Source organism: Silurus meridionalis, chromosome 22, assembly GCF_014805685.1.
Source record: "Silurus meridionalis isolate SWU-2019-XX chromosome 22, ASM1480568v1, whole genome shotgun sequence".
In the NCBI taxonomy this organism is placed as follows: domain Eukaryota; kingdom Metazoa; phylum Chordata; class Actinopteri; order Siluriformes; family Siluridae; genus Silurus; species Silurus meridionalis.
In genome coordinates, this window is record NC_060905.1 from 19365657 (window position 1) to 19391839 (window position 26183).

At 38.4% G+C, this 26183-nt stretch overlaps 1 protein-coding gene across 2 annotated transcripts; it reads left to right on the forward strand.

Moving 5' to 3' along the window:
* Positions 1-18519, forward strand: LOC124376122. 2 transcript variants are annotated; one of them, XM_046835055.1, is made up of 4 exons: positions 1-59; positions 7668-7722; positions 8058-8198; positions 16629-18519. In XM_046835055.1, exons 1-4 carry the CDS (start codon positions 15-17, stop codon positions 16940-16942), a joined length of 555 nt encoding a protein of 184 aa, XP_046691011.1. In that variant the 5' UTR covers positions 1-14; the 3' UTR covers positions 16943-18519. The 2 variants fall into 2 exon arrangements, with proteins under 2 accessions (XP_046691011.1, XP_046691010.1); XM_046835054.1 differs by lacking the exon at positions 1-59 and having other exon boundaries at positions 7495-7722.
* Positions 18520-26183: the final 7664 nt, after the last annotated feature.

The window sequence follows — 26183 nt, forward strand, 5'->3', positions numbered from 1 at the left end:
TTTTCTTTCTGAGGATGGCGGGAGAACAGTGTTCTCCAGGATTCATCTGGGACACACTGGTGAAGAGTGCTGGTGGAACGTCGCTGTGTGGATCATAGTGTGTGCCGTAGTCATTCTGAGCAGCTCAGCCCTGATCCTCTGGGTCATCGTCTACAGACAACACACACACACACACACATACACACACACACACACACACACACACACACACACACACATGCACAAACACTCTCGCGCACACACACACACACACACATACTGGTTTTTATGTATTAGGTGGACTTTGCCTGGTAAACAAGTTGTACCATGGTTTAAAGGTACCCACCCTTCCCCTTGTGCTACAGTGATGCTACAAATGTCAAAAAATCTAATCAGCTCTGAGGAAAACAAATTTCACTTCAGAATTACTTTACACAAATTTAAACAATTTATATAAAGACCTGACATTATGGTTGTATATGAGGACCTGCTCGGAATGTCCCGCCTTCTGACAAAAATAGTGTTTGTAAGGACATACGGGCTTTATCAGGACATTGGTTTTAACAATACACAAACAAGACATCACACAGTATTGAAGGGACAGGCATGTTTTATTGGCCCTCTGACACACACAAACACAGACTTGACAGCATGGTGCACTATCAAGACATCAGTGACTTAAAAGAACAAGTCCTTTCCTTGTAGTTTTCGGGACTTCTTTTAGAGTTTTTAGTCTCTGCAAAATATTCATAAACAAACTAACCAAAAAACCCATTATAAATGAAATTTGATAACCAAGATGTTTAGATATTTGAATGTTTAGTGCATAGTGAAATCTCCAAAATGCTCAGTGTTATATAAAGCTTGCAGAGAGCTAGATATACAAATGAATTACATAAAGACACTTAAACCAATTTAAAATGAGGAAAATTGTAAAGCTAATTACAATCCTAATAAATCCCACCCACGATCAGCTGCCATAATAAAGAGCTAGTGTTATTCAATCACTAGTCATAACGTTATAAGATCATAACGTTATGCCTGGTGTGTACATTTCTTGATGGGAACTCCAAAGCTTTTTCTACGTCGCTCTGGGAATGGGAGTTTGCTATTGCCATAAATGTAGATGGGACATCGAAGAACTCAATTGTATCAATGAGTGTATGCAAACATAACCACAGACAGTAAGTGAAAGAGGTATGATGGCAGAGGTTTGTTTAGGACTATAAATAGCAAATAAATGTGAATAATGTTACCTTTTGTAATATAAATTCTTATTGCTAATTAATATATTGAAAAAAGTGTCCTGAAAAATCCTGAAAAATCATAACCTAAAAAAATGCAACGCAAACCATTTTCCTCTTCTGGTGTCCGATTGCTTCACATCCCTGTAAAAAAGAAATCATCATTGAGTACATTAGCAGTGTGGACTGACATATTATGGCGCATATTAAACATGGTTAGAACAGGTTAGAAAACCTACTGATCTGTGCTGGTGTCTTCAGGGAAGCATCCAAATTCGCAGCATCAGCCCCACTCTCAGAGTCACTTCCATCACTAGCATCAATGTTGAGTTTATCTTAAAAGCAGATGCAAAATTAATACTACTGTATGTTTCGTTTGTAACTAAAAGCTCATCGATTTGAATAATCATAACATTAAAGATTTTCACCAATTTATCTTGATGCCTTAATACTAGCCTAATTCTACACAGGACATATCAAGGACTCAATTTTACAATTTAAATGCATACCTTTAATTTCAAAGCTGAGGTGATAAAATAACAAGGTTTTTGTATATTCTACTGAACAGTAATATGATATACAAATTATCAATATAAACCTTTGTCATATTTTCTTTTTGTTCAAGAACTGTTTTTGTTATTGTAAGATACTGTTCAGTACATATTTAAAAACATAACCAAAACAAATACTCAGTTTATAATTATTTAACAGAATTTCTTATGACAAAAATAATGTCTATCAGGCAACCTTACTTTTTTGTCTTTTCACAAAGTTCTTTTGAATCCTGTTTCTTAGGCTTAGATTGGCCCTTTACAATGGTAATCTAAAATAGACAAAACTAAATGCTTTTATATGGACCTGTCCAGGGATATTTTAATGGCTATTACCTCCCTTTAGGCTGGACACAAACCAATTAGATTCTCAAAGCATTTTTGATTTTAAACATACATTTAGCTTCACTAACGTTTCAAATTTACGCTCGCATTCCACTGACTATCTGATGTACAGACAGCAGTAAAATATTGGAGTTATTCCAAAAATCAGACAATGTAAGCCTGGCTGTAGCATCTTCTTAACCAGGTTAACACATTTGGACTATCATTTGGACATAATTAACAATATATAAATATTTTTTTACTTTTCATAATCTTTTGGCTCTCTATTAATTTGCACCCATATAATTGACACCCAGCAATATAATAATACGCATGATGCATTAACTATAATCTATTTGGGTCACTTTTGTTCTCATGATATACAATCACCCAGGTCACATCTGCTATGTGGTGCTTCTGTAACAAACCCTTACCTCTGAGGGATAAGGAAGTACAATAGTCAGTAAGTCTACATCTATAAGATGCAAATTTGAAAGAAATTAATTTAATAAAGTTTATGGTGCTCATACAATAACTTTATAAAGTGAAGTCCCTCGAGACCAGGTTTCTGTCAGACACTATACACACAGCTGATGATGTACATTGACTATCACATTACTACAAGGTACAACAAATCTGCTATGTGGCGCTTCTGTAACAAACCCTTACCTCTGAGGGATAAGGAAGTACAATAGTCAGTAAGTCTACATCTATAAGATGCAAATTTAAGAGAAATTAATTTAATAAAGTTAATGGTGCTCATAAAATAACTTTATAAAGTGAAGTCCCTCGAGACCAGGTTTCTGTCAGACACTATACACACAGCTGCTTATGTACATTGACAACGTCCCCATATACCCAGTGTACTGCTAAACCATGTCTGTTCCATATACACTCAGATAAACACTAAACATGTACATCACTAAAGCCCTGATATACCATGTATTTGTCAAACACACGGACACACTAATACTCCTTTGGTAGAGGACTCTTACATGATGGTCTATGCATGTCCTTATTAGACACAGTGTTCTCATAAAACAGGTCTCAGCCATACACACTACATACACACAGACTAACTCAATCCTAACCCCAGCACCTAAAACTGCACACAAAATCTCAGTCATTTTGATCTCAAGACATGGTTCACAGATAGTGTTCACCCATCCAGTCAATCTCTCCCAGTGACTAAGAGAGACAATACGTACTGATAAAAACATACTAAAACAATGCAAAGTACCTGCAACATTTTGGGAATAAATAATCAGAATATGATTTTTATAAATTACCTTTTCTCACTCTTCTCCTGGATCAGCAGCCTCCAACTCATCTACTGCAGTAACCTCTAATGTTTTCAGCTACATTCTAAAAACAGAAACAAGAAATCTTTCTCACATTTGTTATAAACATTAAGTAGCCCTAGAATGTATTTGATACTTAAGTCACATTTTAATGCAATTAATTTTACTGCATTAGCAACCATATCAAACCAAGACATTAATTTCAAAAGATACATAAAACTAAGTTTTACACAAAACATTTAATTTAAAACAGATTGGTATGTTTAGAAATATTTAAAAAAAAAGCATTTGGATCACCAGCAATTGTATTATTAACAATCGCAAACAAGGTCTTAGTATTTAGTCCGACATACTAGGTTTTGCAGAACTGCTAGTTCTACAAATGACTATGCATAAAACTGTTTCTGTGAAAATTCCAGTAGTTTCCACCAAGATTGAATCAACAAATATTCCTTTTATTTTTATTAGAGCAACAACAATCTGCCACTTCCTTTACTATTGCATTTTACAGATACTCTATAAGGTCTATGTCAGGCTTTTGGGGTGATTTTAAGTGCACTGTATATACAGTACATTAGCAAAGCACACTGTATATATGGTATATTATTTACACCCAGCAAGAACATTGCTGCCTTAACTATACTATAATATTTGGGTCACTTTTGTTCTCATGATATACAATCACCCAGGTCACATCTGCTATTTGGTGCTTCTGTAACAAACCCTTACCTCTGAGGGATAAGGAAGTACAATAGTCAGTAAGTCTACATCTATAAGATGCAAATTTAAGAGAAATTAATTTAATAAAGTTAATGGTGCTCATACAATAACTTTATAAAGTGAAGTCCTCGAGACCAGGTTTCTGTCAGACACTATACACACAGCTGCTTATGTACATTGACTATCACATTACAACAACGTCCCCATATACCCAGTGTACTGCTAAACCATGTCTGTTACATACACACGCCAATAAACACAAAACACATGTAAATCACTAAAGCCCTGATATACAATGAAACAGGTCTCAGGCATACACACTACATACAGATTTATAAGATATAATAAGAGCTCAATATAATTTCACAACTGTAAAAAAATATATTACCTGTTTACTGTGTTCGATGATTGCCAGAGTGTCTGCTGTTGCGAGGTTAAAGAGGTCTCCCTCATCAAAAGGGACTGAACTGAATACTCCACACCCTGAATAAGAAAAAATGAAATATTAATCCAGTCGTGAACTTCACACCAGTTTTATCCTAATGCCCTGTCTGTTAATGAAAGCAGTCTAGGTCAAAAGGAACATAGGATGGCATGTGTGAATGGACCCTTACCTTTATCTGAATTTATATATTTCCAGGTTTGTCTTTCCCAGCAGATGTGTAATACTCCGTCTCCTGCTTTGGATGTTCTTTTCTTCTTCTGCGCTCATCTCAGCCATGTTAAAATGATGCTGTTCTTCCCCACAGAAATGAGTGTTTATTTAAACTAAAACCTTAAATTGTTAATATAAGTGGTGTTTATGTAAAACATGTCCAGTGATAGAGCATGGGACAATGCTGAGGAGAGCTGGGATTTAAACTCTCCATCACACTGACACTCAAAGATATCAGACTTCTGATGTGTTCATTCTGCTTTACTTCTGACTACAGTATTACTGAGTTATGAGTGAAGAGTATCAGGGTTATTTACACCCTCACAGTGATACAGCAGTGTTTACACACTGTACCATCATCTCTATCTCACACTCAGACCCTCACCACCGCTCCAAACTCAGCCATGTAACTCCCGCGCCGCACGCACTCAGCTGTTTCCGGTCGCACGCGCTAACCGGAAGTGATGTTCTAGTGACATTAAATAGCATACAGCCTTATAATAAACAAAATAATACCAATTAAAAGCAGTTCTGAGTAGTTTGTAAGCAGTCCGGGTGCTGTGTGTACAACAGCTCACCTTACAACACTGCACGCTAACCGGAAGTGATGTTCTAGCGACATTAAATAGCATACAGCCTTATAATAAATAAAATAATTAAAAGCAGTTCTCAGTAGTTTATAAGCAGTCCGGGTGCTGTATGCCCAGCAGCTCACCTTACAACACTGCACGCGCTCTGTGGCCGGAGCGAACGCGTTTAAAGAGCGCGAGGATGCGCGCGGCTATCAGCTAGCGGCTAGCGGCTATCAGCACTGACTATTATTAGCTAGCATCCATGCTAACATACAGACATTTCCCCTTCATTTTAATTCGGCCAAACGCACTAAACCCAAATTTATACAGTGCGCATTCGGTACAAGATTTATCAGTAATTAGTTATTCAACTCAGGTTTTAAAACTAACCATTGATAATGTTGCTAACTAGCCAGCTTTAATTTATGCATTCTTAAGGCTAAATTCACCCCAATCTCCAGATTCCAATGAAATATTTCTTACAACATTAATTTACAACAAGGAACCGAGCTCTTGGAATATATCAATAGTCTACTCATTAAGTTTATGAACTTTATAATCATACCTGGCTTTTAAAGGGCTGGATAATGGCTGTTCAATGTGTTGGCAAACCGAGTCTAATGAAACTCCGCCTTAAAAGGAACACGTAGGATAATTGACGTAGGTCTCAGCCAATCACAGAACGAAAAAATGGCAATCAGCGCTAGCCAATCAGAAGGCTCAAATTTTCACACATGTGTGAACGGATTGCAGTACCGGCTCCGGGCTACAGGGGCGCACTACGAAATTCCAAAGTTACACTGTGTTAAGTCAGTTTCGGGTGTTTGTGGTATAAATGGACATGGACTGAAATTTTGAATTTCAGCTCCTCTAGTATAGATATATATAGCCACAGTGCGGGAATTATGAGGACACCTGTCCTGTCCCCATAATCCCAAATGTCCCCATAATGTCGGTACGTAATCAGGTCAAATGTCCACATAAACCACAAAAACCAACACACACACACACACACACACACACACACACACACACACACACACACACACACACACATACATATACAAACATATCAACATACAGCCAGGTCCTAATCCAGCATTTCTCTTTCCATCCACACCATAATAGAACAGTTTAAACACCTCCAATGTTCCTGGTCTTACTCCCTTTCCACTTGGTCTCCTGAACACACAACACATCTACCTTTCTCCTCTTCATCATATCAGCTCCCTCTCTCCCTTTACCAGTCATAGTACCAACAATTAAAGTACCAACCTGAACCTCTACTCTCCTACACTGCTCCTTTTCCTGCCGTCTCTGTAATATATATATATATATATATATATATATATATATATATATATATATATATATATATATATATAAGAAAGGACATCGTAAACAAACTAGTCGCTTTGAAGAATTCTAATTTCGCCTCTTTTAAATATTATTTATATTTTTAATAAATAATTATTTTAATTAATTTTGACAGCTCTAATTAATGTGTGTTCCTTAATGAATGTATTCAGGCTGAACATCCACCACATAGAACACAAGCAGAGAAAAGATGATGATGATCAGGTGATCAAGAATGTCTCTGTTCTCAGTTTACATCGCTGACTCCTTCTGTCTCATCCACGTTAACCCCAGACTTCTTGTTGTTTTCTGCCTGCTGTCATAAATAAACTGTTGATAGGACACACCTGTGACCAGGTGACACCTCGTAAATCTGATGGAAGAACGTCAGGAGTTTGTAAAGCTGCATCAAATGAAATTAATAATCTAAAATATAAAACATATTCTGGGTTGTTTAACACATATTTCTTTTTACTACATAGTTCCATAAGGGTTCTTTCATAGTTTGGATTTGTCAGTATTAATGTACAATTTTATTATACATTTTTTATTCAAATAATAAAACTGAAGAAAAACCACTGAAGGAGAAGCTGTGTCCAAACTTTTGACTGGAAAAAGGAATATCCATCACTTGTTTTTGTATTTGTCTCTGTCTGCCTGGCTGTCTGTTGTCTCTGGGGAGCAAGTCAGTGATTCATATGTTCCTACCTTCTTGAAAACAGAAGTGAAACATTCTGTTATCTCTCTCTCTCTCTCTTTCTATCTTTCTCTCTCACTCTCTCTGTCTTTCTCTCCATTCTTTTCACTTTCTGCTTTGGCTTGTGATGGGCAGATTGAACGTGAGCGACCAGCTTTCTTTTGGAGTGCAAGCCTTAGCATTAGCAGCTTTTCATTACATTTGTCAGTTTTTCTTTCTGAGGATGGCGGGAGAACAGTGTTCTCCAGGATTCATCTGGGACACACTGGTGAAGAGCTGCATCCCCCAAGATGTTTTGTGGCAGACACAGAAACCTTTCGCCGGTGAGTACAGACTGATCTTCATACAGCTGTCATGAAAATAATTTATTTAATGTGCTGTTTATAGTAGGTGTATGATAAGGGTCCATATTAAGAGGATGAGTTTGGGTCGGTTTAGAACTGAGAAATATTTTCCAGACTTTCTCCCCACCTGCCTCATAGCAACTAGGAACTAGCAACATACATTTATTCAGATAGAAAGAGAGCAAAGTGCATCCAGCTTTTCTTCTCTTCTTTTTTCTTCTTCTTCCTCCTTTTCTTCCTCTTCTTCTTCTTCTTCTTCTTCTTATTATTATTATTATTATCATTTATTATTATTATTATTATTATTACTGTAGAGGCAGCGATGGTGATGAGTACAGGTCCCCCGGTTCAGTGCTGGTGGAACGTCGCTGTGTGGATCATAGTGTGTGCCGTAGTCGTTCTGAGCAGCTCAGCCCTGATCCTCTGGGTCATCGTCTACAGACAACACACTCACGGTACAGGCAGGATGCGCCCACCCACCGACACACACACACACACACACACACACACACACACATACATATACAGACATATCAACATACAGCCAGGTCCTAATCCAGCATCTATTTATATTGATGTCATAAGTTGCGGTTGGTTAAAAAAAGGTCCTGACCCCAAGCACACACGCATTTAGATGAGTTTCTGTTCCTCTTTTTGGGAGGTCCTTAGGGATGTTCCGTTTTGTACTAATATGTAGGTTTCATGCACGCAGACACCCACACATGCACATACACACGCACACATACATTCAAATACAAAAATAAACAAATAACAACAAAAGGCTAAAATACTTAAAGGGCAAATGTCATAGTAACATTAAATTGTATGTGTGTGTACTTTTATTTGTTTAATCATGTGTATGCAAACCACTTGAATACGTGTCAGGTCTGTTCCCATTCAGAACTCTTTCGTTAATTCCGTGTCTCTATTATCACCAAGGCATAAAGTGTGTTTTTTTGTTTTTGTTTTTTTCTCTCAATCACAAACTTTTTTATGTTCGTTCAACTTTGTTCTCAATCTCTTTTTTTCCAATTTCTTCATTTCTCCCATTGACCTATAAATCCTGTTCAGAAAAATGGGTCATGTGACTATGCTCAAAATGAACCAGTCTCTTCAAACTCATGTCACTTTGTGCATGTGATACGAACCATCTCTGGATAGAATTCTCTTTAATTGGAGACCACTTTCCGCAGCTGGGGATGGTTCCACATGAACAGCTGGAAGATCTATCGAATTACTGAACAACTTGAGAACTATGATGATGAATTCTAATGAATAAATGATCATCTAATTCATTTAATAAATTATCATCTAAATTAACATCTGAAATCCTAATAGATTCTGCACCAACTCCTCCATGCCCAAACCTTTAAATATACAATGATGGAGAAACAAGCATGTGTAGATTTTTTTTTTTTATATATATTTTCGATTGAGAGGTTGCTTATCCTCAAGTCCAATGTTTGAAATCTTCATTAAGTGGGATCCCACTGGAGCTGGTACATCTCTAATTGTGTTTGGATCCTCTCGGGGTCAGCATCTTCTCTTTGACGGTCTGAAATCTTCAAGAGGTGGGACACAACTGGAGCTGGCCCATTCTCTGGATGCCTCGTGGTGGGTAGAGAAAGAGAAGCAGTATTGAGGAATTAGGATTTGGACTGTAATAAACAATAAACCACAGCAATTATAAACATGTTATTACGCATTTATAATTGCTGTGGTTTATTGTTTATTACAGTTTGGATGGAAAGTGTTGGTGGTTGCTGGGCCACTCTAGGACTTTGTGAAGTCATCTCTAATTCACTCCTGTGTTGTTTTGGTTGTGTGTTTAAGGTTGTTCTCATGTAGAAAGGTGAACCTTCAACCCAGACTGAGGTCCTGATCAATGTGGAACAGGTTTTATTGAGGAGATCTCTGTACTTTGCTCTATTCAGCTTTCCCTTAACCATAACCAGTCTCCGAGCCCCTGCTGCAGAAAAACACCTCACAGCATGGTGCTGCCACCACTATGTTTCACTGTTGAGATGGTTTTGTGCAGGTGATAAGCAGTGCTTGGTTTCCTTGAGACATAGGATTAAGGCCAAACAATCTTGGTTTTATCAGACCAGAGAATCTTGAATACACACAGTCTGAGAGTCCGTCAGCAGGCTTCAATAGGTTTTGGACTGAGGTGAGGCTTCCATCTAGCCACTCTGCCATAAAGCCCAGGTGAGTGGAGGCCTTCAGTGATGGGTAAAGCTCCATAAAGACAACCATCTCCATCTCCGGAGCTCATTTAGAGTGACCACCAGGTTCTTGGCCATCTCTCTTGCTAAGACCCTTCTCCCCTGATTGCTAGGTTTGGCCAGATGACCAGCACTTGGCTTAAGCATTTATTGTAGCCTTTCTCAGATCTGTGCCTTGCAACAATCCTGGCTATAAGCTCAGGCAGTTCCTTTGACCTCATGACTTTGTTTTTGCTCTGATAGATAGTTAGATAGTTACAACTTTATTGCCATTGCATTATACAGGTACACAGCAACAAAATGTAGTTCAACAATTAACAAAAGTGCAAATAGCAATTAACAAAGTGCAGATAAACATTTTGTTTATGATTAATTACATGTTCACTACTTAGTTCTCTTTTACACACCGCACTGCGTGATATACAACAGGTTTACTGGCGCTATTTTGTGCTTTGTGTATTTGTCCTACACTGTCTTGTGTGACACTTACTAGTCCTTAACTCTGTGTTTTCTGTTATGTAGCTTTATGTTGTTGTATATAGCACCAAGGTTCTGGAGGAATGTTGTTTCATTTCACTGTGTACTGCGTCACATATATATATATATATATATATATATATATATATATATATATATATATATATATATATATATATATATATATATATATATATATGGTTAAAATGACAATAAAAGCTACTTGACTTGCCTTGTATATACACAGCAAATAAATAGGCACTGGGTAAAGAAAAATGTGCAGGAGTTGTTGCACAAATACAGAATGAATACATGTGTATAAAGAGTTATAAGTGAAATGTGCATGATGTGTAAAAAGAAAAAAGTGCATAAGATGTGTACTTACAGTGCCAAGATAAAACAAGTCAAGTCAAGTCAAGTTTATTTGTATAGCGCTTTTCACAACAGACATTGTCTCAAAGCAGCTTTACACAAATCAACAGTGATGGTGAATGGTGTGTGTTTATCCCTGATGAGCAGCCGTGGCGACTGTGGCAAGGAAAAACTCCCTTAGATGTTATGAGGAAGAAACCTTGAGAGGAACCAGACTCAAAAGGGGAACCCATCCTCATCTGGGTGACATCAAGAGTTTGATCATAAATCTTTCAACAATACAGAACACTGGACAGTGAGAACTAACATGATTACTGGAGTATAAGATTATAAGTGATGTTCTTTCTGCAGTCTTATACAGTCTATATGGTTAGTAGCTCCGAGTTTTATGAGCTCAGCATTTGTGATCACCACAGATCCAGCATCAGCTTCTCCATGCCAGAGCCTTTAAACACTCCAGGAGGTCCAATGTCAAAACTCCACACATGTAGCGGGATCCAAATGGCACTGGTACGTCTCCAGATGGTTCGGGATGTTTGTGAGTTCGGCATCTACTTCTTCAAAGGTCCGTAATCATCACGGGGTGGGAGGTGACTGGAGCTGGCCAAACCTCAGGGTGTCTCGGGATGGGAGAGAAAGAGAAGCAGTGGAGAGGAATTAGCGTAGCTGCTGTTCATGATATTAACAGCACAAGTTGATAATGTGCATGTGATCAGATGTTCTGGAGCACAAGGTTATGATGTGATGTGTGTTATGTGTAGGCTTTGCTAAAAAGATATGTTTTTAATCTACACTTAAACTGGGAGAGTGTGTCTGAGCCCCGAACACTGTCAGGAAGACTATTCCAGAGTTTAGGAGCTAAATGTGAAAATGCTCTACCACCTTTAGTGGACTTTGCTCTTCTAGGAACTACTAGAAGCCCAGAGTTTTGAGATCTCAGGGAGCGTGGCGGATTGTAGCGTGTTAAAAGACTGGATAGATACATGGGGGCCAAACCATTTAGTGCTTTATAAGTGAGAAGTAATAGTTTGTAGTCTATTCGAAACTTAACAGGAAGCCAATGTAGGGACGATAAGATCGGGGTTATGTGATCATATTTTTTTGACCTTGTAAGAACTCTGGCTGCTGCATTCTGGACTAACTGAAGCTTGTTTATTAATGATGCAGGACAATAGTCTATTCTGGAGGTCATGAACGCATGGACGAGCTTCTCTGCATCGGATATGGACAACATATTTCTTAGCTTAGAAATATTTCTAAGGTGAAAGAAGGCTGTTTTTGTAACTTGATTGATGTGATTTTTGAAAGACAAGTCGCTGTCTAAAATAACACCCAGGTCTTTTACCGTTGAACTAGCGGTTACAGAACATCCATCTAAATGCAGGTTGAGATGCTGGAGCGTCTGTATACTAGTTTTTGGGCCGATGAGCAAAATCTCAGTCTTATCAGAATTTAAAAGTAGAAAGTTATGGGTCATCCAATCTCTTAGTTCCTTAACACACTCAGTCATCCGGGTTAATTGAGCTGTATCGCCTGGTTTAGATGAAATATATAGCTGAGTATCATCAGCATAACAATGGAAGCTAATTCCATGCCTTCTAATAATATTTCCTAATGGAAGCATGTATATTGTGAAGAGCAGGGGTCCTAGAACTGAACCTTGCGGCACGCCATAATTTACTTGCATTAGCCTGGATAGCTCTCCATTTAAATCTACGAAATGGTAACGATCGGACAGGTAGGATTTAAACCAGCTTAATGCCTGTCCCTGAATGCCGATGTAATTTTGTAAGCGATCTAGGAGGAGATCATGGTCTATAGTGTCGAATGCAGCACTAAGATCTAGTAAAACCAACAGCGAGATGAAGCCTTGGTCTGAAGCTAAAAACAGGTCATTAGTTATTTTAACTAGAGCAGTTTCTGTGCTATGATGGGGCCTAAAACCTGACTGAAATTCTTCAAAGATATTGTTTTCTTGCAGGTAGGAACATAACTGTGCAGCGACAATCTTTTCTAAAATCTTAGACATAAATGGGAGATTTGAAATTGGTCTGTAATTTGATAACGTGTTTGGATCCAGATTAGGTTTTTAATGAGGGGCTTAATAACTGCTAACTTGAGGGATTTAGGGACGTGACCTAAAGATAGTGAGGAGTTAATAATATTTAGAAGAGGCTCACCAGTTGTATATAACACTTCCTTCAGTAATTTAGTAGGAATTGGATCTAACTGACATGTTGTCGATTTAGCTTTGGCAATAACATTATACAGCTCTTCCTGTCCTATACATGTAAAACAGTGGAGTTGTGGAGTTGAAGGTAACACTGTCTCAGGAGATGCTGTCAGAGGTTGAACTGCCACAATTGTTTTTCTAATGTTATCTATTTTTCAGTGAAGAAAATCATAAAGTCCTCACTACTAAACTGTGATGGAACACAATTTTCAGAGCCCTGATTTGTAGTTAGTTTAGCTACTGTACTGAAAAGGAACCTGGGATTGTTTTGTTGTTTTCTATAAGTTTGCTCAGGTGTTCAGCTCTAGCAGCTTTTAGCGCCTGTCTGTAGCTGAGCATACTGTCTTTATACGCGATTCTAAATACCTCCAATTTAGTTTTCCTCCATTTTCTCTCCAGATTACGTGCTGTTCTCTTGAGGGCATGTGTATGACTATTATACCAAGGTGCAGGTGCTTGTTCTCTAACCTTTTTTAACCGGATAGGGCAACGGTGTCTAATGTGCTAGTGAGGATAAGGTCTATGTTCTTAGTTATCTCATCAAGATTATTAGTAGTTATGGGTTTAGTGAGAAATTGAGATAAATCAGGCAGGTTATTTATGAATCTGTCCTTAGTGGTTGGAACAATAGTCCTACCAAGTCGATAACGTGGTGCAACACGGCTAATCTGCTCTACCGGTAGTGTGTACAGTATGAGGTAATGGTCTGTGATGTCATCACTCTGAGGTAAAATATCTATATCAGTGACGTCTGCTCCGTGGGATATTATTAAGTCTAGTGTGTGGTTAAAGCGATGAGTTGGTCTGGTGACATTTTGTTTAACCCCAAAAGAGTTTAATAAGTCAACAAATGATAATCCTAGAGCATCGTTTACATCATCTACATGAATATTAAAATCTCCTACAAGCAGCACTTTATCAAAATTGATCAAGAGATCTGATAGAAAACAAGCAAACTCTTGAAGAAAATCAGCGTAGGGTCCTGGGGGTCTGTACACGGTGACCAGAGCGAGTTTTCTATGTATGTCTGAAAGTACAACTTTAAGAACGAGCACTTCAAATGATTTAAAGCTGAATCCTAACATCTGACTAACATTAAGAGAAGCAGTATAAATGGTTGCTACACCCCCACGACCAGTCTGACGGGCTCATGCTTATAAACATATCCTGACGGTGTCGACTGCTTAGACCCATATAATCACCTGGTTTAATCCAGGTCTCAGTGAGACAGAGTGCATCGAGATTATTCTCTGTGATCATCTCATTTATAATCAGTGCTTTGGGTGCAAGTGATCTAATGTTTAAAAGACCAAACTTTAAAACTTTTTGGTGTTTGTTTATCTGGCATTTTCAGTTTTAACTTCAATGAGATTGTTTCTGGATCTTGTGTATTTACTTCTTGGTTTTGCTACACGAGGATAGATACGGTTTCTATAAACTGGGCTGTGTGTGAACTTGTAACTATTTGGTCTGTTGTATGCGTGTTCTCATTGTCGAAGATTTCCTGATGTCTTACCAGTCAGATGGTGTGAAGTATCCTAGAGATGTTATCTGATAGCACTGCTGCTCCAACTCTGCTGGGGTGCAGGCCATCAGGGCGGAAGAACCTAGGACGCTCCCAGAAACAGTTCCAGTTATTAACAAAGAGAAGTTTATGTTCTCGACACCATGACTGTAACCATTCATTTAGAGCTAAAAGTCTACTAAACTTCTCAGCCCCTCGCTGGTAAGTGGGAAGAGGTCCTGACACTATGATCCTCGTTGTGGGTGATGTGCTGCGTACCGTCTCCACCAGGATCCTGAAATCCCTCTTTAATACCTCCGTTTGTCTCAGCCTGGTGTCGTTCGTTCGGCATGAAGAACAACCGCTCCAGTTCTCCTTCAGGATCGCGGGTACCTGCGCAGCGACATCAAGAACACGAGCACCAGGAAAACAGCGAGTGTGCACCTGACCTTTAGCTCGTAGCGCGGACATGCCGGACGATGGAATCTCCGAGAATCACAGTGTCGCGTTCGAGCGGTTCTCGGTCGAGATCTCGAAGGCCTGTAGTGGTGGCGGGGAGACGTCCTCGACCGGGCTTTGCTTGTCTCTTCCGCTGCTGCCGCATCCAGGGTCCGTGTTGCACCTTTGCCGGAGTTGTAGGTGCGCTGGGTCTGGGCAGAGAAACACGCGGAGTTGAGGTGCTGGGAGCGTTAGGTTCAACCCGAATTTACCTGGGACGAGTGCGCGTCCGCCGGGATGTTTCCAGCGCCGCTTTCGCTCTCGCAGCCGGGCATGCTTTTCATGCAGCTCGCGAATCTGTTTCTCCAAAGCCTCCATCTCCAACGCCACCGTTTGCAAATCGAACGAGTCCTCACCTGTGCTCAAAGTCAGACACACAGCCGGCATAGTGCTCATAATCACGAACAGATTTCGGATACACAAATAAGATAAAGTGAGAGAAGATATAGTGGTAGTCGAGTTTAACTGACTACAGGCACAAGTCAGGAAGACAAACAATTTAGGATTATTAAAAGAGAAAAACACAAACAAACGAATATAAACACGAATACAAACACGAATACAAACACGGAACTCGCGGCAAACAAGTCAAACACAGGAAGCTACGTCACCGGAAGTCTCTCTGATCACTTTGATAGACTGTGTGTGTGTGTGTGTGTCCAGTGGGACAGTCCCACACAGTCCCAAAACACTGTTTATACAGAGTAATTTATAAATGTACAATTTTATAGCATTATAATTATACAGTGATTATACAGTGATTACAATTACACAGTCATTAAATATTTACACAGTAATGATACAGTTATCATTGCTGTTATTATACAATTATAAAATTATACAGCAATTGCGTAGCGGCTCTTTAAACCATGATCTGAATGTGTTCCAACAGCTATATAAAGAGATGAAAAATGCAATCTGGAGAAGGCAACCTTTAAACCTGAGACAACTGGAGTAGTGTGATCATGAAGAGGTTGGCTGAACTACATGTAGACGGGTGCAGAAATCTCACTGAGAGCTACAGAATTAGTTTGTTTGCAGTGATTGCTTCTAAAGGCGGTACAACAGCAGATTAGGGTTTTTTTATGCCCTTTTATGATTTAAAAAATCTTCTTTAAACTAAATTCAGATTTTTGTTAAATGTAAAAATTTATAAATAAATAAATAAATAAATAAATAAATAAATATGGATGCCAATGACTTTTGTCCATTTCAAGTTATATCAGAGAAAAGTGTTTATGGAGGGGTTCCAACAAACCCCTAACCCTTAACAATAAAAGCATCCATGTATCACATCAAACCACGTAGCACAATGTGTGAGATCAACACTAAGGCTACCTCTTTATTAATCTGGATAAATTTGAAAACACTACACAACGTTTTCAATCGTTTCCCAAAAGTTGCTCATCAGCACTGAAATGGCTGAAAAAAACGCTTACGTATTAATGTGCATACCTGTGTAATAATGGATGTCTTACAGTATTTAGCATGCATAAATGTCTATAATGATGCAAATAAATCAGTTCAGGGATGTAAAATTTAACCTCACTTTTTATTCGTTTTATTTCTTCTGCAGGAAAGAGAAACTCAAAGTGTTCAGCATCTCATCATCGCAGCAATAAGACAAACTCATATGACAAGGATGGTGATGTCGGTTCACACGTGAACAGCAAACAGGAAGTGTTTGACTGTGAAATGGGCTGGGGGAGGGGTTCCTGTAAGGCAAGGGGGGAGCCTGTAGTTCCATTACCAGCTACAGAGCTGGGAGACTCCGCCCTGGTCACTACAAAAACTGTACAGCTGGTCAATTATTCACATTGCGATGCTCCATTAAAAACAAACAGAAAAATGACAGGAAAATGTGCTATAGATTCTGGTTCAATGGACTAGGATTATGTGTTAGCATATAGCAGGTTGGGTATTGTAGATACCCACATTTTAACAAAGCAAGTGATTGTTCAGTGGAGACTTTCGGTTTTACGGAAAAAGACTAAAAAAAACAGTTTTTGCATAATCTGTTTTAAAATTTTTACACAGTTCCTCCATTTTCAGAGGCTCAAAAGTATTTTCATAAAGTCTGGAACACATGCTGCAGCTTCCTTCACCTACTATTGCTTTGTGTATCTTTGTTCCTTCAGTTTTGCCTTCAGTTCAATAGGGTTCAGATCAGGGGTCTGACTCTGCCTTTTATTTGCGTTAATCAATCACTTAATACTAAAGTTAAATGAGTAGAATGTACACTCATGGGCCATTTTATTAGGATCAACTTTACACCTATGATTTGTGCACTTATCTGGTTAGTCACGCAAAACGCGTAAACCATGCCGATATGGCCAACAGCTTTGGTTATTGTTCACATCAAACAGCAGAATGGGATAAAAATCTGTGAATTTAAATGTTGCATGTTGTTGTTGCCATATGGGTTGGTCTGATTATTTCTAGAACGGCTAGGATTTTTTTTTTGTGATCAACTTTTCATTACGGTTACAGGATGTTCCTGTGTAAGAAGAACATTGATACAAACAAAAACAACTAAAGTACAAAAAACCTAATTTTTTTATTTTTTTTTCAAATGCAACCCCACCCACCCACAGTAACTCCCCCTCCCCACTCCCTCTGCAGTCAGGTACAGAAATCTCAAGTAATTGACTCTAAATGCTGTAAAACCACATATTGTGTTAAGGCTGCCATCATTTTTCTTCATGCTCTTAACAGTAATTGTATTATTGAAACTGAACTTCCCTTTCCGGGTTTATGCAGCATCAATTTGAACATTTGCAAAAAATTGAGTAAAAATAGATTTCCTATTTTTAGAAACTAAGTAACATCATTCATGTCTTAAGAGTTAATGCTGGTATTCCAAACTCATGCCTGATATATACAGTATATATATCAGTATTTTGGCTCTGTCTTGTAGGGTTTTGGCCACCAGATGTCCCCATTATTCCCCTGTGTTGCATTTCCTCTTGTCTGGTCACCACCACTGTGGACTCACTGAAATCATGGCTGACTCCTACCACATCAATTTGAGTCCGCAGTGAGGTCTATGTTCAGCACTAAAAGAGATTACTTACCCAGAATGTCCTAAAACTATTAGGATCAGTGAAATACAACTGTCGGGATTTGAGGGGTTCTGGCTAGATCTCGGACTTTTTTTCTTGTGTTTCGCACAATTTCCCACCAGATGTCGCCAGAGTATTCCAGAGTCCCTCGTTAGCTCCTTTCGTGTTTTGTGGTTCAGTTCCCACAGCTGTTTTTTAGAGTCTTTTGTCTTTTCCTGTCTTTTGTATTTTCCTGTGTAATTCCTTGCTTTTGAGTATGTTTTTTTTGCCTTGTTATATCTTCTCAAATGACTGTGATTTTGCCCTTTTCCCAAAAAAGAACTTTGTTTCAGATTTTGCATGTGTTTCGTAGGTGGTTGTTTTTTCCCCTTTTAAATTTTGATTTTAATTAGAATTTTTTTTTTTACCTGCAATTTTATTGGATTTTTTTTTGCTTTTTAATAATTGTTTTGCTTTTAAATATCAAATTAATTAATTTTGTTTAATTTAATTAAATTACTGTTGTTCATTTTGGACTTTCAAATAATAAAAATTTCTATTTTTCTTTGTCATTATTGAGTGTGTTTCTGCATTCAGGTTCACACACCATCCTGTGGCAGACTGCTAGAGCTCCTGCCTCTCAAGCAGTTAACCCTGGTTTGTACCCTAACACTGACAACAACACCACCACATCATCCACTGAAAAATAATGTCTGTTCCATTAAATTACTGAATTAATAAACATTTCAAATATTCAGTATCTAACAAAAATGAGCACTCTTAAGAGACAATACTATAGAAATTAAACTTGGATATATTTTAAAGTATCAATGTGCAGTTTGGATGTCAGTACAGATTTACTGTCCTCTAAAAAATATCTCAACATGCAGCCATTATTGTCTAAATAACTGCAACAAACATGAGTACGCCCTCAGTGTTAACAGCTGTACAGGGTGTAAACATGCAAATCCTCATGTCCTATTCATTATTTTCCCGTTTTTGTTTCCTGGACAGAACCAATAAATGAGTATATTGTATTAGAGCAGTTATATTTTGGTGCTTTAGTCGTTTCTCTCATACTGACCACTGGATGTTCAACATAGACCTCATGGTAAAGAATCTCTGAGGATTTAAGAAGTATTCTATTGTCCTTTAAGTAGGTATACTTAAATGGTTGCTAAAATATGAGGGGTGTACTCAATTTTGTGAGATGCTATGTACTGGACCTGCTTGCAATGCTATCTTATATACAATTTCAAGAACAGGATGTGGAGAGACTCTTTAGGCTCTCAGTGCATTGTGCTTATATTTGACGATTGTTTGGTACTGACACCTGAAGAATAATTTAAGTCTGTAATGTCAATTTTGATTCATTAAAAGCATTTGTGCAAAACAAGCTGCCATGATACAGAAATGCAAATGCTTGTACTATTTTATTTACACTGTTTGCTTTCACCTTCAATGTCACAATTGTGGCCATTCCAATATGACCACAAGTGCATGTTTGGCATCAGGAAGTTGCTCTCCACTTATCATTCTTTTGTCTATTGTTGTGGGTTGTTTCAGATTGCATATTTTCCAGGTTTTGTTAGTAATAAGTCAGAGGGTGGATGCACCACTAATGGGTGCAACTGCAAATCTCCAAGAAATTGTAGTGTCAGCACCAAGGACAGCAACCAAAAATAAAAACACACGCACACATGACCCAAGCAGGACCAGATGGAATTCTTCTCAGGTAAACACTTCATGTCATGACCTTTCCTGTTACGTAACCTGCCTACAGATGTGTTTGTTGGAAAGAAATTCCATCTTCCAGTCAATTCAATGTTACATAACAAAACTTTGTACAAGCATGATGTTTGTACTTAAGTTGTAAGTGTTCTGCAAATGTGAAACTTAACCAAGGCTTTTCCTTCTTTAGTCTCATTTGAACTTTTTTATGCAGTTTTTTAACCCCTAGACCTGTTTAAGGTGCAGCCCATGAACACATTTTGTTTACTGTAGCACTCTGTCAGGTCTAAATGATGTCAGCCGTCTCTGTGGATGTAATATAAACACTATAGTGGTGAAAAATCTGCATGGACTATAAATCTCATAATGAGTCTCTTGAACCATCAATCAGTTTTTTTTTAATACAAAATTTCCTTAGGAAAAATAACCCCATAGTTTCAGGACATTCCACAGAACATGGCCAGGGATGAGCTGGAGATAGACTGAGAGCCACTAACATGTCAGGAGATTGTGTTGTAATAAAGAAAGACACATGGATTTTAATGGGATTTTACTGCAGTTGGTTTCAAATACGTTTGAAACCAACTGCAGTAATTGGGTAGTTCTTTACTTCAACATTAAGTGGCGCCATAGCATTATTAACAAATATTACTGTTTGTGCGTTCATACAACCGATTGTTGAACATGATGATGATTTGTCATTATTATTATTATTATTATTATTATTATTATTATTATTATTAATATTAATATTAATATTATTATTATTATTATTATTATTATTATTATTAACAATAATAACAATGGCCTGATTAGAAGGGCTTGGAATAAGAGGCTGTGTGTGTGTGTGTGTGTGTGTGTGTGTGTGTGTGTGTGTGTGTGTGTGTTGTGTTGTGTTGTGTGTAAATACATCTGTGTTTTCACTGTATTGTCCCAGGACAAATGTCTTCTGAGGCAATAAATTCTAATCTAACCCAATTTAATCTGAAATTTAAAGCCAAAATGATCTGAATATGTAATCTTGCGCTCCTTGTAATCTTCCCAGAGCAGAATAATGCTTTCCTTTACTGATGTTTCAACTGATGTCTGAATAAAAATGTAATTCAAATGATTTTGTTTAAGTAAACTGACCTGAAGAACGCAAGCTTTAACGGCACTTGTTTTCCGCAGCGTAATTCGAGTTCATCTTTATTTAACACACAGGGAGCAAAACACTGGGGTCGAAACCATTGACCCCTCAGGTCAAACACCCACACCATTCCTGTGGGCCAACAGGACATTAGTCACACCAAGTTCACCGTAGTCCTGCAGGCCACAGTGCTCCATCAACACTTACACATACAGCAAGCATCGACTTTCCTTAGCGTCATCGGCCTCATCGTTTCACACACAGGGATTTCAACAATTAGTCAGAAGAAACTGTGGAGAAAAACAAGCATGAATCTGGGGTGAGTAATAGATATGTGGCTGTTTAAGAGGAGAACTATCATTTTGATTATAATATAGAAATGATTTATATGACAATACTAATAAATGTTTTTTTGAATTAGATATATATCGTTTATCTTTTATAAAGAGAAAGGAAAAGAAGGGGAATGGCTGGAATACCATGTACTCAGTAGCCATTATTAACTCAAAGCTCTTTTCCCTCTTTAATCCTGTAATGTCTTGCGAGAGAGACAGAGCCATGTTTGTTTTGAGTGTGTTGGGGCTTTAGGGCTTTTTGAGCTGCTGGGAGAAAGGTATGGGGTGATCATAGGACAATTTGTTTGTTGCTAAAGCTTAGCCTGTGGTGTTAACCTTTTAGCCTTTCACCTTTACCTCCAAGGTACATCCCCTCCATCAGCAAATTAAAGAAGAGTGACTGTCAGAGTGAAGCATCCGGAACGAGCCACCGGTCCTGTCGGAGTAAAAGGACAGGTGGTGAAGGGATGTAGAAGTTTGAAAAGAAGTAGAAGTTTAAAAGGATGTAGGAGTTTGAAAGAAATGGACTCCACAACATTGCGTTCGCTTCTATTTTTGTGCGCAAAGCGAAACTTTCCATTATCTTGACAAATGATTTTAGATATCGAGGTATTTCTCCATGTGTTTTTTTTTCCGTTTTCGTGGTTGTCGTAGTTCTTTCGCTGAATGTACAGTTAGAGATAGCAGAGAGCGCAGGGGTGGAAAGAGATGGCGGGTCCGCAGGCCCGAGTGACAGTGCCAGGCAAATGCATCAAATGTGGACACATTATCTTCAAAGGCCTGTCCTGTGGTGTTGGTGCGCAGTCTGTCCCCAGCTCTTGCTGAGTAGCAGACATGCCGCATTCTTCAGGCAGTTCCACAAAGTACAATAACTTCCTGGAATTCTTTGAAGCCTGGCTGCCGGAGCCAGGGCACTTCCTGTTGTCCCTGCAGCACTTCCTGCACAGCCGGCACAATCGGGTTTTCTGCAGGGTCGCTATGGTGATGAGGCAAACACCTTATCGTGGTAGTGTGTGATGCTCTCTAGGGATTAATGGTGAAATACAGGCTTAGTTTGTGTTAAAATATAAATTATATAAAGTATTAACTTCTCAGGTGATTCGTTGTAAACAGGATATTTTATTAACAAAAAAACGAGCATTTTGTACATATGTATTCAATATTTGTTTTAAATTTTTAAGCATTATTTGGTGTCAAAAGTGTGGAAACATATTTCAAGAAACACATGTTCCTTTTTTTTTTTAATGCAACATACACAGTAATTTAATGGTATAAATATTTTCTTTGTAGCATGGAATGGAATGGAAGCCATGTTGGTTTAGGATTCCTTTCACTTTCTGGAATAAGTCTCCTGCTCCAAAACAACCCCAAACCATTAAGCATCCACCTCCATGTGTGACTGTGGAGGTGATGGAGTCTGATCACATCTTCTCTGTAGTGCTCTGTTTTTCTTATAGATCTAGAAATGTCAAATTTGAACTTATCTGTCTGCAGAACTGATTTGGAGGTTTTTGGGGAACACATGCATGTTCCCCAAAAAGGCAGTACGGTACATGCATGTGATTTCAGAAACCGCCATGGACTCTTTTTCCCCAGCTTTTGACAGGCTCTGTGCGTTTGACCTAAAAGAAATCATACATCTTAACGTCTTCTTTCGTTATTTCTTTGTACTGTTTAAGCACGCAGGCATTGGAAGTTCGTATCAAACTCATCATACTTGTGAAACCATAGCAACATAATATTACCTTTTGAAATCTGTAATATTTCATTTTCAACATAGAAACCATACTGCGAATGAAATGTTCATCATCATCACCATCATCATCATCACTTTAATTTGCTCGCGCATTAGCCAAAATGACACGATGAGTGAATAATTGAACGAACGAATGCAGGTTTCAGCTGGGTAAAATACCAACCCCTGTACCGTGAAGGATTTCACACTAGTGTCTGTGTACATGGTTCATCAGCGGTGTCAAAGTAGAGAAAAAAAATGATCAGTGTTTTGCAATATCTGGCCCAGCAAATTAGTCCTAATAATGTACAGTTGTATGTTTTTGATTTAAGCAGGTTCTTAATCAGAAATAATCTTTTAATACGGCTAGTAGTTACGGCTGAACTGATGTTCAGATGTTGATTTTAATAAAATAGCAAGAAATTAATATAAAAAAAAAACTGGCACAATAAATGCAAATGTTCTTACCCGGATTCCCAGGTGGATGGAGCGATGGATGTTGTGTCACTGTAATTGAGACCGAAGGTTTGTAGTAAACTGTAACATTATGTATTGATGTTTCACTCGTTTTGAACAAATCCTTTTTATGATTAAAGGACCGGCTACTGAACCGTTTTGTTTTATTTTGCAAAGATTCGCACATGATGCGAATAAAGAATTTGCTGAATTAGTAAAATGTTTAGATTTACCCAGACAAGTGAAGTGCATGAACCCAAACTGCACCTGAAAGAAGAAGGGAATGAAAAAAGCTTTAATAGAGTTTGTATCGAGTTCATGAATCCAGCTTGGGAAAACATCCCATTTTTTTTTTAGGCCGATCCTGTACGCATGCTAGGCTAGGTGCAACATGTCTCTACAGTCTCAAAGTAAACATTACCAGTAATGGTGCTTTGGAAACCATACTCATAATGTCAAAACAACAAAACAAAACGATTGGATTTTCATGCGGTATGAACCACAAAAATAAGTAGCTTTTTCTTTTTTCTAATTCATATTGAAATAGGTTAAAGGCATATTTGACATTAACACCCTTTATGGCATGATCTGCATGTAATGTAGCGGGATCTGGCAGTGTGTCAGGAGGTTTACATGCTATAAGTTCATGAGGGTGTTCGTGACTGTACACTGAGGAACCCCACATGACAACCATAAGTTATGCCTACAGCTCTCCATAGCGTTGCTGTTAACACTACACCATCTACTGAACCATGGTGCTAATGGGCAGAGATCGAAAACGCTCTTCCGAACTCCCCTATGCTACCAGATATGGCTCTACAAAATATTTATGTTCATTGGCCTCATCCATGAATTCTAATCTTGAACTATCTGTGATAAAAAATGCATTCTTGCTTCGTTCTGTCACCGCCGAGAGCAAACGCCTGCACAAGCTCATGTTTTAACTGGTTGAATGATTTCTCTTCACTGACACACATTGGCACTGCTGGGAATTTCACTGGCTTCGGTATTGCTAAGACATTTGGGTTGCATATCAAAAGACTACTTTGAGACCTATGAAGAGAATTCCTAAATACAAAATCCAAAGTCAGTGGCATCACCAACAACCTCTACAGAGAAGGATTTAAGGTCTCACAATTCACCCTTGAAGACATCAAGAGCAGAAATATAAAGGCCATATCATAAGATGCAACCTTCTAATCAACGGTAAGAATAATAGAATAAGACCGGATTGGAATTTCCAAAGCAATACAGAGATGTAAAGTTAAGCAAGTGACATGAAAGTCTGGGAACAAGTCATGAAATTACATGTGTCCAAACTCTCCACTCTATGATTTCAGGGAAATCAACCAGTGTGAGTCAGATGATCGGGTTATGTAGCAGCAGAATTATGGACACCAACAGGTAGTGTGTGATGATTTTCACCTGTGTGTGATTATGAAGAGATTTTTTATGTATGCTTAATTGTTTCCTTTCAGGTTTGAACATGTGCAGAGGAGGGACATGGGGTATATCAGTAGGAGAATGCTGAGGATGGAGCCTTCAGGAAGGAGGAAAAGAGGAAGACCAAGGAGGAGGTTTATGGATGTGGTGAGGGAAGACATGCCGGTAGCTGGGGTGAGACGGATGATCCGCTGGTGAGACCCCTAATGGGAGAAACTGAAAAAAGAAGAAGAAGAATTGTTTGCTTTCAGAATTAAAAAATAGTGTGTAGCCGAGAGGGAGAGCATACACACACACACACACACACACACACACACACACACACACACACAAATACACTCATACATTAAGGTGTGAGTTTGGAAAGTGCTGAGGGGCTTGAGTGAGCCCCAGAATAATACCACCAATTATTGCCAGTACATATCGCAAAAGTCCTCCTTCATACAGTACACACCACGTTCTCCATGCCCTGAGACAGGGAGTCACTCCTGAAGGTACTTCTGGCTGAGTAAGTGATCAGCATACCAGAGGTGTTTTACAGTCAGTATTGTCTCCACACGCTTTCATTTCACACAAGAATCTGCCACAGGATTGGGCAATGCTGCCTCTTGCACTTGATACCTTAGCATGCTGGAGATTCATGTTTTTTTTTTTTTTTATGTTTTTTTATAGCACTGCATGTCAGACAATATTGACCTTGTTCAAACCTTTTGCTTTAACACATATTTTCACAGTTAACGAATAGGCCTCAAATGCACTGAATGTAAAATAGTGATGTGCTCAGGATCGTAGAAAAACATAAAAGAAACTAATCACAATGTTATCCAGTGTTAGTCATCAACTGCATTTCTTTCCCCATCTCTTATCCCTGGCAAACATTCTTCTCATAACTTCCCTGAAAAATGGCAAAGCTTTAAAAACATTACCTTTACTTCACAAAAACCACAGAAACATATCTTTCCTGCTCATCTGATAGCGAGATCAGGAGATTCCACAGTAACAGTGAGAACAGCACTCGTGCCAGGCTTCCGCTCCATTCTCTAAAATATATTTCAGCAGATTATCAGAAGATTGTTTTTTTTCCCCCCCTGTATTTTTTTACTACGTTTATAACGAGCGTGCTCCTGTTTTTTGGCCCTGTGCATCATCCATGTGCGCTCATTTTGGCACAAAGCCAGCACCAGAAATTGAGACATGTCGGTTCTTGTCCTAAATTTGCTATAACTGAATTTGTAAAGATTGCAAGGCCATGCACTCGGGA

Coding starts and splice junctions, on each gene's coding strand:
- LOC124376122 (XM_046835054.1), top strand. CDS start 7,527: ATGGGCAGATTGAACGTGAGCGACCAGCTTTCTTTTGGAGTGCAAGCC. Junction 7,723..8,057: donor GACACAGAAACCTTTCGCCG/GTGAGTACAGAC, acceptor TTATTACTGTAG/AGGCAGCGATGGTGATGAGT. Junction 8,199..16,628: donor CTACAGACAACACACTCACG/GTACAGGCAGGA, acceptor TTTCTTCTGCAG/GAAAGAGAAACTCAAAGTGT.